This window comes from Podarcis erhardii (assembly GCF_964252035.2).
Source record: "Podarcis erhardii genome assembly, chromosome: 1".
In the NCBI taxonomy this organism is placed as follows: Eukaryota; Metazoa; Chordata; class Lepidosauria; order Squamata; family Lacertidae; genus Podarcis; species Podarcis erhardii.
This window is the reverse complement of record NC_138497.1, coordinates 138,999,012-139,015,084: the sequence shown is the minus strand read 5'-3', so window position 1 is coordinate 139,015,084 and position 16,073 is coordinate 138,999,012. Positions and strand designations below refer to the sequence as shown.

The following is a 16,073-nucleotide window of genomic DNA, read 5'->3' as shown; positions in this document are numbered from 1 at the left end:
TCCATTCAGGGATAGCAGGAAGATTCCTTTAATAGAGCGAGCCAGAAATCACACAGTAGTGTCCAAGGTTTTGAGTTCAGGCTGGATGTTCAGAAAAACAGGAAATATGACTGGAGGTGATGGAAACCCAGACTGGTAGATTGAATGGAGAAGTCTGCAGACCCTAATTAGGTATGACTGTTCCTCATGGAAAGAGAAATTGAAGCCAAGGCACAATGAAACAAAGAAGAAATGACTCTTCTCCTCTTGAAAATATAAAAGCTAGCAGTTATTCAGGTTTGCTTCCAGCATTAATTGGAACTCGGGGGTCCTTTGTATGGAAGAGAATAGAAGTAAAGAAAAAAAGTTATATTGCGTGGACAGGCGGAGTCCCCAGATCCCGCGCGATCCCCCCGTCATGAGGAATAACGACTCTAGACAACGTGCTATGGGATTAAATTGGCCACAACTTTATTAAATTTCAAATGTGGGTAGACCTTGGCTCAGGCATTGGGCATTCTCCCTCCCCAGTCCCCAGCCGGGGACCTAGGGAGCATCGGGGTTATCCAGTGTGGGGGGGGGATGGGCCGGCTCTGGAGAACATATGTTCAAGCAGAGATAGCCGCCCCCGTTATGCCACCGCCGCAGGGGAGAGCAATGACGACCTTTCGGCGTACGGCCAAAGCCTCCCTTCAAAAACCCCTTTAACGGGGAACCCTGGTATCGCCGCCGCAAAGAGGAAGATGGACTAAAGGATTCCGCCCAAGGCCTGATACCGCCAAAGTTGTGACGTTTTGCTACGGGAAAGGCAAAACCTGCCAATGCAGGGAAATTCCTTTCCGGCCCTTTAACAGCGACCTTAACGTAGCAGCGCCTGCATACCTGTGAAGAAAAATTAACCTGCAAAACCTGTGAAGAAAAGTTAACCTGCAAAATAAGACATTAACTGAGGGTGGGTAGGGTGGGAGAAGCTCTGGAGCCAACTGAGGATTCCCAGGTAAGACCCTCCCTCTATTGTGTGGGCAGGTAATCCCTCCCCTACCTGGCCTGGTCTCCTTGGCAACACTTCCCCCAGGTGGGATTGGACAACTGAGACTGAGGTAGGCGGAGACCTCCAGGTATCCCACCTGGGGGAAGGCAAAGCCAAGCCTATGCTGTTGGGGCCGCTCCAGATCTAGGGGCTGCACGCGTCCACGCAAAGGGCGCCCCCCGTTTTAAGCGGGGAGCGGTCATTAGCAAAGATTGAGATTATTTTTAGTAGTGGAAGAAGTAGGCATAGCATTCTATATCGGCAGGGCCCAGATTGGGTAGTATAGCACCCTCGCTGCTCACCAAAGGATGATACTTCATGATGTTCCCCATCATCTGTCAAGGCAGATTCAACATTGTAACGTTCACATCATTATCCCTTGGTCATCTACACAGTGTTCCAATATTATCTGCCTTGCAGTGCATGTAGTCTGCAGCAGATGTGACAGGGGCAGTTTCTTGTGGAGATATCTTTTGATAGACCAAAGAGTAACTTTCATAGCTGCATGAGTTTATGCCCTCCCTCGATGATGTCAGCAGAACAAACAATCTCATATTGAGAGCATCCTTGGACTGATCAGGATCAGACATCTGCAGACAGAAATAGACAGGAGCATCACTGGCTTGATAAAATCGAGAAGTGAACTTTTTAAATAACTAAAAAAGAGAAAAGGTTGGCATTGCCCTTATTTCACAGAAAATTCCTTAATGGAGGCACTTGTACTGAGACTACCCTTTTTTGTGTAGCTGCACACCAAATTTCTGGATGCTGTGGAACCACCATTCCATCACCCCCAACATATCTTTAAGTACAGGCCTTGAGTCTGGCTTGGTAGCAAACAGGCTACCAGTGAAGTCCTTTAAACACAGGGGTGTTGGATCCCATGCAGTTTGCGCCACTATATTTTTGCACCAGTTGAGGTTCCTGTACCGTTCCCCATGGCAACCCTGCACAATGGCCAGACTCTCGCTGTTCTAAGACTGGCAGCAAGCATTCTGGACTGTGGAGACCACCTCTGTCTCCAACAACAGTAGTGGATCTAGGAGCCCCCCCCCCCCCGCTACACACCCATTCCTTTTAGAGATAGTGCGATCCCTTCCAGAATCTGCAAGGCAGACGGGGAAGCAATATGCAGTGACATGTACTTAGCTTTGGTTACTGCCTGTGTTGCAGTAGGGCATGGGGTTAGGCAGATGTGCCAAATGCTTCACAGAGAAGAGGGTTTCGAGGAGGGGTTTGGACCAAATAAGAGAGGTGGCATCACACAGGAGTTCTGGGAGGCTGTTGCAAAGCACACATGAAGCAAAGACGGAATTGTCTGAGGACCAGGAGACCTTCGAGCAGCTGAGGATGGCGGGTGTTGAAGGAGCAAAGCTCGAGGGTGGGACAAGGGGGCCAATTCAGTGAATGGGAGTGGATAAGATGCCAGTGTAGAGATTTGGGCAGGGGTTACATAATCGGAGCAACCACAGAGTGATTTTGACAGGCTAGAAGTGCTGGATTGGCATGAGAGGAGATCAAGGTGAGACAGGAGAAGACAAGAAAGTCTAGTTAAGGCAAGAGATGGCTGGGGCTTGAAAAATATTTTCTTTTTTTCTCTTTTTCCTTTACCCAATGGAAAGAAGGGAAATGCCATGTCTCTGCAGTGTTATAACGGGAGATGTGGCATGGCTGAGCACTGAACTGAATGTGGGGGACAAAGGAGCAACAGGAGTCAAAGATAAAGGCAAAGTTTAATGTCTGTTCAAGCAGGAAGAAGGCATCTGTCACTAAAGAGAGTACTTGAGGGGAGGAAGGCTTGGGAGGTAGTTTAGTTTTGGACACAATGAATTTGAGATGGCGATGAAACAACCTATGTGGAAATATTAGGGAGGCAGTTGGAGAGGGATAGCGTGCTGCTTTTTTCTTTCTTTCTTTTTTAAAAAAGGTGCTTGGAATTCAACAAGCACTATGTCAAAGCATGTGCACTAGCCAGTGCATTACAGAGATGCTATTGTGAGCTGCTCAGCAGTTTAGTGCATAAAACATCGTTTGAAGACCTGGAGTGTAATGAATTTCAGCTGTTGTTGCTAAGTCGTCCTGGGCCTTTAAACCTGACTGCAGGGTTTGTCAACAGTAGCATTTTGATAACTCTCCTGTTTACAGAAGGGAAATTAAGGTAACCCTTTTTACCTTTTTTTGACAAACCCATGCAGGGAATTATGCATGAGACCAAGCCGATATTCACAGCGCAGTTTTACCCAGAAGCCAATCCTGGACCAACAGACACAGAGGTACTGTGAAGGGATGAATCTGACAAAAGGTGCTTAGATTTAAGACTTGTTGGAGGAAAGCATGTGGAGTGCGAGACTGGCCAAGACTTGGAACGCTACAGAAATATTCTGCCAATTGTTTCCCATTGAGACCAGGCATTATCCTGTCTTCTGTACATTTGGCCATGCCACAAATTAAGGCCATGGGACCCCTGTATGCTGTTGGTACTGCCAACCATAAGAGAGCAGTCCAATCTTGGTGCCAGTTCAAAGGTGTCCCACACAGCGCAGCAGCTTGTTAAAACCAAAACAAATTTTGTGTAGCATCCTTCCTTTTTCTTTTTCTTTTCAATCTGAGAGCTCTGCAAGACCTATTGGTTTAAACATGTATTTATTTTTGAGCAATGTGACTTGCCCATACCATGTAGGGAAGATCATAAGAGCAGATGAACATTTTTCACCATGTCTTCACGGGAAAACTTGGCCAGAGGGGAAAATGGGGTGGCACAATGGATTTGACCCACAATAGGCTACCTTCCTGGGATGCGGGTGGCGCTGTGGGTTAAAACGCAGAGCCTAGGACTTGCTGATCAGAAGGTCGGCGGTTCGAATCCCCACGATGGGGTGAGCTCCTGTTGCTTGGACCCTGCTCCTGCCAACCTGGCAGTTTGAAAGCACGTCAAAGTGCAAATAGATAAATAGGTACCGCTCCGGCAGGAAGGTAAACAGCCTTTCCATGTGTTGCTCTGGTTCGCCAGAAGCGGCTTAGTCATGCTGGCCACATGACCTGGAAGCTGTACGCCGGCTCCCTCGGCCAGTAAAGCAAGATGACCGTGCAACCCCAGAGTCGTTCGTGACTGGACCTAATGGTCAGGGATCCCTTTACCTTTACCTTTAGGCTACCTTCCAGTCGTGCAAAAAAAACTGTGGGGTTTTTTTACATCCTCTTCCCCATGTGCAAGAAACATTATTACTGTTCAAGGAGACATTCCAGCCAGGCACCTGTGAGGGGCGTGATTGAGACAGGATATGGCCAAAGGAGAGGGTGTGACTTGGGGAGAGTCCTGAGGGCCAGATAGAAAGGCTTGGGAGGGCCATATCCAAGGCCTCAGGTTCCCCATCCTGATCAGATTAAACACCTTTCTTTCAGCAGTGGCCAGCCAGATGTTAGATGCTTCAAGGAAACCCACAAGCAGTCCTTGAAAGCAGTAGATCTCACTGAATTATATACTCAGGCCTTGCTGTGCTTTGATCTAAGTGTGATATATTGTTTTAAACTAAGCAGCACAATTTGCATAGGTAGGATTAGGCCACAAACCTCATATACAGTGATACCTCAGGTTAAATACTTAATTCATTCCAGAGGTCCGTTCTTAACCTGAAACTGTTCTTAATCTGAAGCACCACTTTAGCTAATGGGGCCTCCTGCTGCTGCTGCGCCGCTGGAGCACGATTTCTGTTCTTATCCTGAAGCAAAGTTCTTAACCTGAAGCACTATTTCTGGGTTAACGGAGTCTGTAACCTGAAGCGTATGTAACCCGAGGTGCCACTGTCCATGATTTATGTAAATGAAAGCAGTTTATGTCACTGAAAGGCAGATAGGTTTTTTCCTTTCCTTTCCTTTCCTTCCCTTTATTTTAAAACAAGACCCATTATATTTCAAATACATTTTGAATACTTTCGCATTATTGAAGTTGTAGAGCTATTTAAATGGACACATTTAAATGCACACTTCCTTGTTCTCACGTCTGAAAATGAGGCTTAATCCCCTGTCTGTGATCTCCCATGACAATCCCTCCAGCAATAGGTTGAGTAGGTGGGAGATTATGATTAAACAGCATAAGGATGTGAAGCGAGGAAAAAGAGGACATGCCTGCCCATATTTAGCATTCATTGGAGATAAACAGCAACAAAAAATGCTTAAGGGGGTACATTTTAATCATTATTTATTTGGGGATTTTTGGTTAACTAAACATAGACCAGAAGATGGAGCACTATTATTCCCAATTTAATAGGCATGGGAACTGAAACAGAGCAAGAGTGACTCATTGAAGATTGCTTAATGGAATTGCAGACTGTTTTTAAATCCAGGTCTCTCAATAAAACCCTGAGGTACTGTCCATTGGAACACACAAGTGTAATCCAGTTTGAACAGAAGTGATATACACAGCAGCTTCTCTCCTAAAGACCTTGTTGATCCATGCTAAGATTTTCCTGCAGATTGGATTAGATGCATGCCTTAAACTTCTTAAGCACTTGCGTGCTTGGCTGGTTTGGGACACAATACAATGAATGTATCTATTAATTAGGTTAATTATTAATTAAGTGAATTAGACTCACAACCTAATTAGAGAGAGTTCTAATGATACTAAACAGGGAAATTCCAGAGAGGGTAATCATGTTAGCTTGTTGCACTAAAACCCTTCAAATCCTGTGCTTATGATAGTAATTCTGTAGAACTTATGCTAACTTCCAAAAAATACAGATTTTATGCAAAACACAGTATTTATGGCTTTATGTGATGAGCTGATTTTGTATCAATTATTTCGGTTAAAGGTTAGTAAGAGTAGACTGGGTCAAGTGGCTTTGTAGTGAAAATGATTGAAGACCCTGCTTGTGTACAGGAGCATGTTCAATACCCTTTTACAACTTGAGAAATATGTGGTAGATGGACTCAGCGTGGTAACATTGATAACCATAGAGCTACATTACAAACATGGTTTTCCCTTGTTCTTTCTGTCTTTTTATAATATAAATGTGGTCTTCTTTTGAATGCTGATATGCATTTTGTTTACTTTCCCTAGTTCTTATTTGATTCATTTATTTCACTGATCAAGAAGGGAAAAGGTACCAGTATCGCTTCAGTGCTGCCCAAGGCCACAGCTGCAACTTCGAGAGTGGAGGTCAGTTTATTAATGTGTTTTGTGTTTAGCTATCAGTCATGCAGTGACTGGTACCATTACTGAAAAAGGTGGGCAGACTTGCTGTCCAGAACATAGAGATTTGCACAACCAAAAGTGCCCTGTGAAAAATGTCCTGATTTTGTTACTTATTATAGTTATATTAACTCTCATTTTGCTTTGAAATAATTGTTGATACATAGGAATTTGAGCTGTGTGCCTTGCAAGTGCAGAATTTTTGGACATAGATGAGGAAGTGAGGCAGAGATGGAGTGACTTGCCCCAAATCACCAGTGAGCCTGTGGAGGAGGAGTGGTTTGAATCCAAAGCCCACTGCTGGCATATTCTTGGGAAGCTGAATGTTGTGGGTCCTTATATGCTGTTAGCTGTAAATAAAACTTGGCTGGTTCCATTTTTAGATTACACTCCCCCCATATGACTCTATATCCTCCCACAAAGCATCTGGGCGCAAAACAAATAATACAACACAAGAACTATGGTCAGCCATATTGAAGCACACTTGCCTGTAAGTTAATGTGGCAATAAACAAATGAGTTGCACATTTTGCACAGTCATTCTAGCTTGCTACCAAATAAAGCTGAAATAGAATTGCGTTTCAGTTTATTTAAAACTCTAAGACCGTTAACTTGTACAACAAAAAAACTAACAAAAAAACTTATTGCTCACAACTTTTATGACACCGAATTTCCTTCTCTCAAGTGGTTCTGCTTCCTGGTATAAATATAGTGGGCTGTCAAGCCATTCAATTCTCCTGCACCTTAGGCCTAGGGCTACTTAGACCTGGGGATACTGGTCCCTGGTCTTACCTCTCTTTCTGTTGATTCCAGGCTCATATTCTGCCCTATACACGAAAGGGCAGTCTCCAGGCATTTCCAGGCATTTTTGTTTGAATCAGTGTGAAATGCAAATGTAAAACTCATACTGGTCAGAATGCTAATTTTCATTACAAATGTCTCTGCATTTATTTTGCAGTAACAGCAATTGGGCATTCATACAAACAGCATGAGAGTCTCAAAGGTTATTGAAAATTCCTAATATGTATTGCATTGCTGGATTTTCTATAAAGCTCCTCCTTTTCGTGGCAAAGTTATTCCTTCCTTCGGAAAGCTGAATTTAATGCAAAGACAACTTCAGAGTCAACTCATTGCACAAACCAGTGTGTGCAATATAGGACTGGTTCAGTCTTATATTGAGTTGCTGTGTTAGAATCCTTTGTTCTAAATATTTGAATTTTTGCTTTTATACAAAGGACAGGATATTGTAGTTTTGAACAGAAAGGAGGTGTTACAGTTTCCATGAAGCTGTTCTTTAGTTTTTCCAGAGAAAGGGCTGAGAATGTGTTGGATTTGGATTCGTAAATAGACCCTGTTAGCCAGGATTGCCCATAAGACATGTATAGGAAGTGTCATTGGCTTGGATTTCTCATGGATGAATGAAAGGGAGACAGGAAATGGTTGCCAAAGCAACAGCTGAAGGGAAACATATTGGGGAAAGACAGAATTGTGTGTGTGTGTTAAGGGTGGATTTTGATCCCCTGCAATTTCTACTTTTGAGGTAGAAATCAAAACTTGAAAATATTTAGCTCAGCATCAGTATGATGCAGGAAGATAAGCAAACAGGAGACCAATACATTTATTTCAGGAGGAACATGAATATGATGACATTGATGTCTTAGCAAATTTATATCCTGGCTTTCTGTAAAAGTACACAAGGCAGCTGGCATTGAAAATGAATCAGTACAAAATAAGTTATACAACCTAAAATCCCAGAGCCAGCTAACAAACCAACCAATGGCACTTAAAACCAAGCAACAGATTTAAAAGCAGGAAAACGAACGTGGGGTGATGAAGCAGGTGGGGTGCGGATCCTGATCATGTGTAATGTGTATCAATAACTGTTAGCATATTCTAAACTCATATGCATGGAAGTTGAGATGCAGTGCCAAAGGAAAAAAAGAGGTACTTTCCCCTAGATATGCTTCAGGAACAACTCATGCAGAGAGATGGATGGGGCTCTGGAACTAGGTTTTGCCCCTGGGTAGAGAGTAGCCCATTAAAGAAATCCTCAAGATGTCTGGGTATGCAAAAATCTTATTTGAGGTTTTTAATCCCATCCATGACGTGGGTGGCACTATGGTCTAAACCACTGAGCCTAGGGCTTGCCGATCGGAAGGTTGGCGGTTCGAATCCCCGCGACAGGGTGAGCTCCCATTGCTCGGTCCCAGCTCCTGCCAACCTAGCAGTTCGAAAGCATGCCAGTGCAAGTACATCAATAGCTACCACTCCAGCGGGAAGGTAAATGGCGTTTCTGTGCGCTTCTTTGGTTCGCCAGAAGCAGCTTAGTCATGCTGGCCACATGATCCGGAAAAACTGTCTGTGGACAAACATTGGCTCCCTTGGCCAGTAAAGTAAGATGAGCGTCGCAACCCCAGAGTCATTTGTGACTGGACTTAACTGTCAGGGTCCTTTGCCTTTTTAATCCTATCCATGATAAGACGCTGAGGATGAGCACATGAGCCCCACCCCTCATTTCCATCCCATCACCATGTTGGAGGAATGCCTTCTGCTGCAGGAAGCCTTTATGCTTGTGCAGACTGAGGTTCCCTGCATGATTTAGGATCCTTGATTTAGAACTTCTCCATGGAGCAGCCTCACAAATGCAGAAGTTCAGCCCCCAAGTCAAGGAGGGCTGTAGTACAGCAGCCGTAATGCAAGGGAGGAGCTGGGGGTGAGGGAGTACTCTGCCATTGTCCCTCACTTGCGACCAAAGGTTCCCAACCCCTGTAGTAGGAGAACAGTAGACCCTTTGTTGTCTTGGAAAACATCTTGGAAGAAAGAACAGGTGAGGATCCAGCTTTCTTGTGAGATCGGGGCCAACAGTGCATGTGCTGATATAGCTCTACTGACCTATTGCTTGTCTTCAGGTTTCCAAAGTTCTAATCCTGGGATCTGGCGGTTTGTGTATCGGTCAAGCAGGAGAATTTGATTATTCTGGATCACAGGCTGTCAAGGCCATGAAGGTGAGAATGTGGGAGGCAAAGTAAAATGTTTCTTACAAGGGTGGGGGACCTGTGTCCCTCCAGATGTGGCTGGACTCCAAATCCCATCAGCCCCAGCCAGTATGGCCAGTGCCCAAGGACTATGGGAGCTGTAGTCCAACAACATTTGGAGGGCCACAGTTTCCTCACACCTTGCTTAGCATGCTCCACATCCATCCTTGCTCCTTCATGTAGTAGTTATGTAATTATTTGCTCTGCCTTGTTTACATTTTTGATAGCATATGGAAATATAGGCAGAACTGGCTGCATTATTCAGTGAGCATAAAAACTCTGTTTATCATTCCTGTGAACAGGTTGTGATCAAATTCTGTTATTAATATGTGCGCAATGAAATAAGTTCACATAAATGGTTGTGCAAAAGAAATGTCAGCCTTGCTGATTTATTGTAGAAAAAGCATTCATTATTTGTCATGTATAGCTTGGTATCAAGTTCTGTCTGTTCCCTGGTTGGGAGACCAAGATAGGTTTAAAATGACAGATCACTGGTACTTGTGTGAACCAGATCACAACACATCATATGTGTTAAAATAATTGAGGCATCCTGGGTTTATGTATATCCTCCCAATATACTGCTTGTCACGCAGGTGACCTGACATTGTTTTTGGTTTTTTTTGCAAAAAATGTAAATGGGAACATTTCTGAGGCAGTAAGAGGCTTTGAAAGAGGCCTTAAATTATTCACAAAACACTTTGTCTGGACATATGTCTGTAGCTGACATACATATAGGGTTTCTATAGTAAATGGAACTGGGTGGGTGGGGGGCTTCCAATGCACTCCTATACATGTCTACTCAGAAGTGAGCTCCATTGGGTTAAATGGATTTACTCCCTGTCCCACGTAAGTGAGCATAGGATTGCAGCCTAAGAAATCTTGTCCAATAACTCACATGTTACAGCTGTTTCTTAAGTTTTCTTTTGCAACATGGAGGTTAAAATAGCAATAGAACCTTATGAGGTAAGAGAACAAAATGTATTCATTCATTCATTCATTCTTAGAGAGACAGAGCATTTACATGGTTCCTAATCATGAAAATCAAGGCATAACTGTCCTGAGAAAAGATTAATTGACTTTTCTCAGCCAAAGTTTTTATGACATTTCCCAGCCAAAGTTTTTATGTCTCGTTGATTTCACATGTTTTAATTCACTTCCATTGAAATAAATGACACTTAAGGTTTGTTTCTGTAAAACACTGAATTCTCCAAGCAAAATTATTTAACATTTAAGACCATGCTGCTGTTTGGCTGTCCCAGAAAGGAGACCATCCATTCGCCTGGAGTTGTCAAACAGATTCATCGTGCTTTTCTGCAGCCTGGATGTAGGCTGCAGTCAGCCTGTGAGGAAGCTCTGCTGGCTTGTGATACTGCTTGGAAAAATCAAATTATCAGAGAAATGAATTGGAGGCACCTTCCCTATACAAAGATCATCTTGATTTCTAAAGAAAAGCATTTCTTCTCAAACTGACACTCTCCTGTTCTCTGCTTCGCTTGCCCTCTGCTTTCACATTTAAGAAAAGTTACATTTCCCAGTAAATCTTGCTAGCTTGACCTTCCTGGGCTCACCAGCAGCCAGCCGTCTTGATCTTGCTGCTAATCAGCCATTCCAGAAGCGACACTTGCTCTTGGTGACCTTGCCTCTGGCAACGTGATTTACAACAGCATGAGAAGCCAAGGCAGTTTGTGCGAGTGTAGCACTGCAAGACGTGCCTAAGTGTTCACATCATTATTCGCCTTCCATTGTGTTGATGCAAGACTAGCCTTAAGCTGCTGTTTATTAGGCAGCTCGACACCATGAATGATTAACATGAGGCCAAACGTAAATAGGCAACATATGCGAGCAAGTGTTAATTCACAAGGACAGCCAGGGGAAGAATGGAAAGCAGAAATATATTGAAGTAGCACATGCATTTAAAACACTCCCATAGAGTGGTAGCGTGTGCTGGTGTCCTGCTTGCAGAACTCGTGTGGTGGTTGCAGATTTGCAGCTGGAATAATGCACATTAGACCACGGTCCTGGGCGATAACAGGCCACAAATTTATTTGCTTATACAGCAGGTATGCAGGATTGGCATGACAATAGTCGGGCAAGAATCAGATCATTCCACTCCGACCTTGCTGTTGGAATGGAATTCCGTTTGATGGCAGGCACCATTGAGAGTTGGCCAGTGTTGGATCCCTGCATGGTGCAGGCCAAGCATCCGGGATCCCACTGGGTAACTGGGAGAGGGCTTTAGGCAAGGCTGGGCCACACCTGAGCTAGGGGTGTGCCTTGCCCGTATCCTCCCCTAGAGCCCTTTTGCCTCCCTTCTGCTTTGATCCTTCCCAATGCCATTTCTGTCACAAGAGAAGCAGCCCAAATCCCAGCAATTCCACCTACTGCTACAACCAAACTAAGGCCAGAGCATAGGTCACCAAGCAAGGCTTTGCCCATGTTGGATAGGTGCACACCATCCAGCTGAAAGGGGCCCATCCTAATCAATCTAATCTAATCAATGCCAGAATCGCTCTTCCACCGGAGGTGCAACTTGAAACACTTCATCCCTGCCTGGAGAGCCAGAATGTTTGTGCCCATGGATGGTGGCTGAGTTGATTTGTCCACAGCATTGACCTTGTAAGCTGTTCCTCCCAGTGCATGGTGTTGTGCTCACAAATCTACACATACTTCTGGTCTGCAATAGTTAAAAAAATTACCGGCACTAGGTTGTTCCTGTGAGATGTGAATGTAGCTCTTGAATGAATAGTTACTGTGTTTTAAAAAATTTTTCTAGGAAGAAAATGTGAAAACGGTCCTGATGAACCCCAATATTGCCTCAGTTCAGACCAATGAGGTTGGCCTAAAGCAAGCTGATACAGTTTACTTTCTCCCAATCACCCCACAGTTTGTTACAGAGGTCATCAAAGCAGAACGGCCAGATGGCTTAATTCTTGGTATGGGTGGGCAGACCGCTCTCAACTGTGGTAAGTTTGTTGTCGGAATGCATTTCTCTCTTCTTACCATTGAAAGCTATCCTCATGAACTTAGCATGCTGTAAACTACGTGAAATGTAGTAATCTTTTATATAAATAAGGACAATTATTATAGCAAATGAACTATGGTCCTATCTTCTATTTGGGGTTTTTTAATGTAAGAATATGCATGGTTTCAAGATTTGCAGAATGTTTCATGAGGTAAATTGAAAAACCAAGGTATTTACCAAGTTTCAAGCTGCAGCTGTCATTGTGTCTGTGTGTATGTGTGTGTGTGACACATTTGCTTGCTTAACAGTACCATGCTATGATAACTCCTCCAGGCTACACAGTCAGATATGTACATAATGAGAGAACACAGATGACTCTCTATCCTGCACACATACATGCCTGCTGATGAGGTAAATTCAGACCAGGAGGCTTTTTAGAGGCAATGATTTTAGCCACATTAAGAAGGATAGTGGCTTTACCACTTTTAGCTCTTTGAACCAACAACTTACAGACAATTGTGACTAGAGCTAATACACAATACTGAGATATTAAGTCATTGTAATCTTATTGGTCAATTCCTCGCTTTCAAATGTTGCATCTTGAACTTTGTCACACTTTTTGCATCAGAATCATAGAATCATAGAGTTGGAAGCAACCCAAGGGCCATCTAGTCCAACCCCCTGCAATGCAGAGTACATTACACCAGAAAAATCATAATCAGCCTCTTTGGTTTGAAATGAGGGAGAATATCTTCTAGATTTGGGGAAGGATGGTGTCAGTCAATATGAGATCCAGATATAACCCACATTTTTCATTTTAGAAATTCACTGACAAAGTCCCACAAAAGCAAACAAGAAATAATAGCAGCAGAACATGCTAAAAGCTGTGAGGAGTTCTGGCCTTCAAGGAAACAGCTCTGAGCATACTCAAAACAGGTGTATGATTTTGATAGGCTGCTACACATGGCAGTGCTGTTCTTCAAGCAGTCTTCCCTAATTTGATTTGAGGCTCCTGGATCGCCTGCATTACATCAGAGAGAGTAGAAACTTGCCCAGCAGGGGTTGAAAAACTGGCAGTCCTCCTAATATTCAAATGTCAGACAAATGGTTTTTCTGCCCGGAGAGGCATGTGAAGGTCCTTTCTGTCAAAGTTACTCTTTTGGGTTGCAACTGACTGAGTGGTGCAGACAGCTGATTGACAGAAATCTTCCTAGAGAGCAGTTGTATAATACTGACCATGCCATTCATTCTCTGTGCAGGGGTGGAGCTGTTCAAACGTGGCATTCTGCAGGAATACGGTGTGAAGGTCCTTGGAACTTCAGTTGAATCTATCATGGCCACAGAGGACAGGCAGATGTTTTTGGACAAACTGAATGAAATCAATGAGAAGATTGCGCCCAGCTTTGCTGTAGAATCGGTACATCAGCTGAGTTCAAATATATTTGGTTGCATCTTGAAACAGTTGAAACAGAGAGATGGATATATTTGGAGGATGTTGTTGTCTTAATTTCAGCCTAGCGCTACCTGTTCAGGATTTCCACAAATGCATGTTAGACAGGCAGGAGAAATCAGCAGTAGGGACAGAACTTCAAGGAAGGGAATATAGAACAACCCATTGACAGGCAGGTCTATGCTATATTAGCACATGCCCCCTTTCCCCTAGAGAAACATCAGAGCCTTCCCCTCCTCTCTGCCATTCATTCTCTCTCTCTCTTGCTTCACACAGTCTTTGCATCTGCATCCCAGCCTTTGCACATTTATTGTGAGTCTGAAAAGACCCCTTCCTCAACATAATTGTAGAAACTTTGAAGGTATCAGTCATATCTGTCCTCTTTGCCAAAAGATAGGGTCACCCAGCCCACAACCCCATTTACAGATTTAGTCTACACCAACCTTCACCAGCTGGCTAGGGGCGATGAGACTTGTAGTCTAATACCTTTGGAGGACTCCAAGTTAGTGAAGGCTGGTTTGCACAAGTCTGAATGTGTTGTGTTGCAAGCAGAGAAGGTGCATGGGCAGAGGTACCAGGACAAATATCCTATTTCCACAGGAAATAGCTCAAGTGAGTAAGCACAGAATTTCCAACAGAGGTGGAGCCTCAGAAGGTATGCAATGCAGAGGGGCTGAGATGCAAAAGATCAGTGCTTGTTTCTTAGAGTGATACACTGAGATGGTGACCTTGTTTGCATCTATTGCTAAGCCAAACTAGACCATAGCTAAGCATGAAGAAGCACTGGGTCACAGTTAGAAGATGGCAGTCGCATTGCTCCTTCCCCACTGGCTGCACTAAGCCATTGCAAGGGAGCAGGGAAGAAAGGAAGTGGCGGCTGTTTTCTCCCTGCACCAGTAGGCCTGCTTCCTCCTCATGCTTAGCCATGGTTTGGTTTAGATGCTGACCAGCCCAGTGAGTAAGTCAATAACCAGAGTCACTTGATTAAGAAAGCAACTTCAAGTTCCTTTTAAAAATTGTCTTACATGAATATTAGTGCAGAATAGCTTTTAGCTCAATGGGATCCATATTAATTATGGTAATAATTAATAGGTCTATAGAGTGTGCATTTTGATGAGCGTTGAAAATTTTGGCTGTGAATTTTGGCCAGATGGATTTGAAAGAATTGGCCACCTCTGCAGTCCATACCAGTGTAGTGGTTAAGAGCGGTAGTCTCGTAATCTGGGGAACCGGGTTCGTGTCTCTGCTCCTCCACCTGCAGCTGCTGGGTGACCTTGGGCTAGTCACACTTCTTTGAAGTCTCTCAGCCCCACTCACCTCACAGAGTGCTTGTTGTGGGGGAGGAAGGGAAAAGAGAATGTTAGCCGCTTTGAGACTCCTTAGGGTAGTGATAAAGCGGGATATCAAATCCAAACTCTTCTTCTTCTTCTTCAAAATATTTCTCTCCTTACACACCAGCTGGCATCAGAAAGCTAAAACAATTCTTTTCAGTGCCTTAATATATGGAACAGGTTCATTGTACAGTCACCCTCTGTGTCTTGTGGTGTTACCAGAAAAAGGGGACTGGCACATACAGAGCTTTTCTGAAACACTTAATTATTAAAAAGAAAAGAAAAAGACTTAAGTCTAAACTTGATTTTGATTTGTGGTGATTTCTCATTTCTACAGCTCTTCCCAACCGCTGCTAGTGATAATTTACAGGTGAACATATCAGAGTTGAAAAACTGATGTGCAGTCGCCTTCACCCTTTAGTTCTGCAGAAGCAGGATTCCTTGGGTTGGTGAGGAGGGGTTGTAGTCAAAGCCACATCTTTACTATAGATTAAATGTTTAGCCGTCATTCTCTCTCCTCAGGAAATATTGGGAACTGAGCTGTGTGTGTGTGTTTGTATGTTTGGGACAGGATTCTTTCATCACCCTCAACAAAAATGTAATTCCCAGGATTTTTTTTGAGGAAGCCAACCTACCTAGTATATGCTCCACAGAACATTGAGCACAGTCCTGACCATGATTCTGTCTGTGTCACATTGTGTTGTAATGTAGACAATACTGACAGGTCTTCATGATTGTTTTGGTCTTTTCTACCTGTTCTTCTTTTATTATAGACAGACGATGCTTTGGAAGCAGCAGAAAAGATTGGCTACCCAGTCATGATACGCTCTGCTTATGCCTTGGGTGGACTAGGATCAGGGTTATGTCATGACAAGGAGCAACTGCTAGATCTCAGTACCAAGGTATTACTGTGGGAGTTGTGTCAACATCTGCGGCCCACAAGGGGAGCCATTCCCTGGGGGTGGGAAAATCCAAGCAGGGAAGAGGTGCAGGTCTTGGTGGATGGGGAGGCAAGACAGTAGAACCTTCAGGCCAAGTCCAGAGTCAGCTGGTTTGGTCAATGTGCTGTGGGCACGACAGATAAGATGACTAAACCGTT

General features: G+C 43.9%; 1 protein-coding gene and 1 long non-coding RNA gene across 3 annotated transcripts in view; one reads left to right on the top strand and one right to left on the bottom strand.

Annotated features, from left to right (window-relative positions):
- CPS1 (carbamoyl-phosphate synthase 1) overlaps positions 1 to 16,073 on the top strand; it is a 215,805-nt gene that overhangs the window by 58,425 nt on the left and 141,307 nt on the right. For both annotated transcript variants that reach the window (XM_081856008.1, XM_081856007.1), the window contains 6 exons: positions 3,205 to 3,282; positions 6,066 to 6,164; positions 9,106 to 9,201; positions 12,005 to 12,194; positions 13,453 to 13,610; positions 15,748 to 15,876. In XM_081856008.1, the coding sequence (XP_081712134.1) occupies positions 3,205 to 3,282; positions 6,066 to 6,164; positions 9,106 to 9,201; positions 12,005 to 12,194; positions 13,453 to 13,610; positions 15,748 to 15,876 (750 nt within the window). The remainder of the gene's footprint in view (positions 1 to 3,204; positions 3,283 to 6,065; positions 6,165 to 9,105; positions 9,202 to 12,004; positions 12,195 to 13,452; positions 13,611 to 15,747; positions 15,877 to 16,073) is intronic.
- On the bottom strand, positions 13 to 1,930 carry LOC309335705. Its single transcript, XR_014153641.1, has 2 exons — positions 1,312 to 1,930; positions 13 to 310 (listed from the first exon to the last, which is right to left on the bottom strand). It is a non-coding gene; the product is annotated as an uncharacterized lncRNA (long non-coding RNA).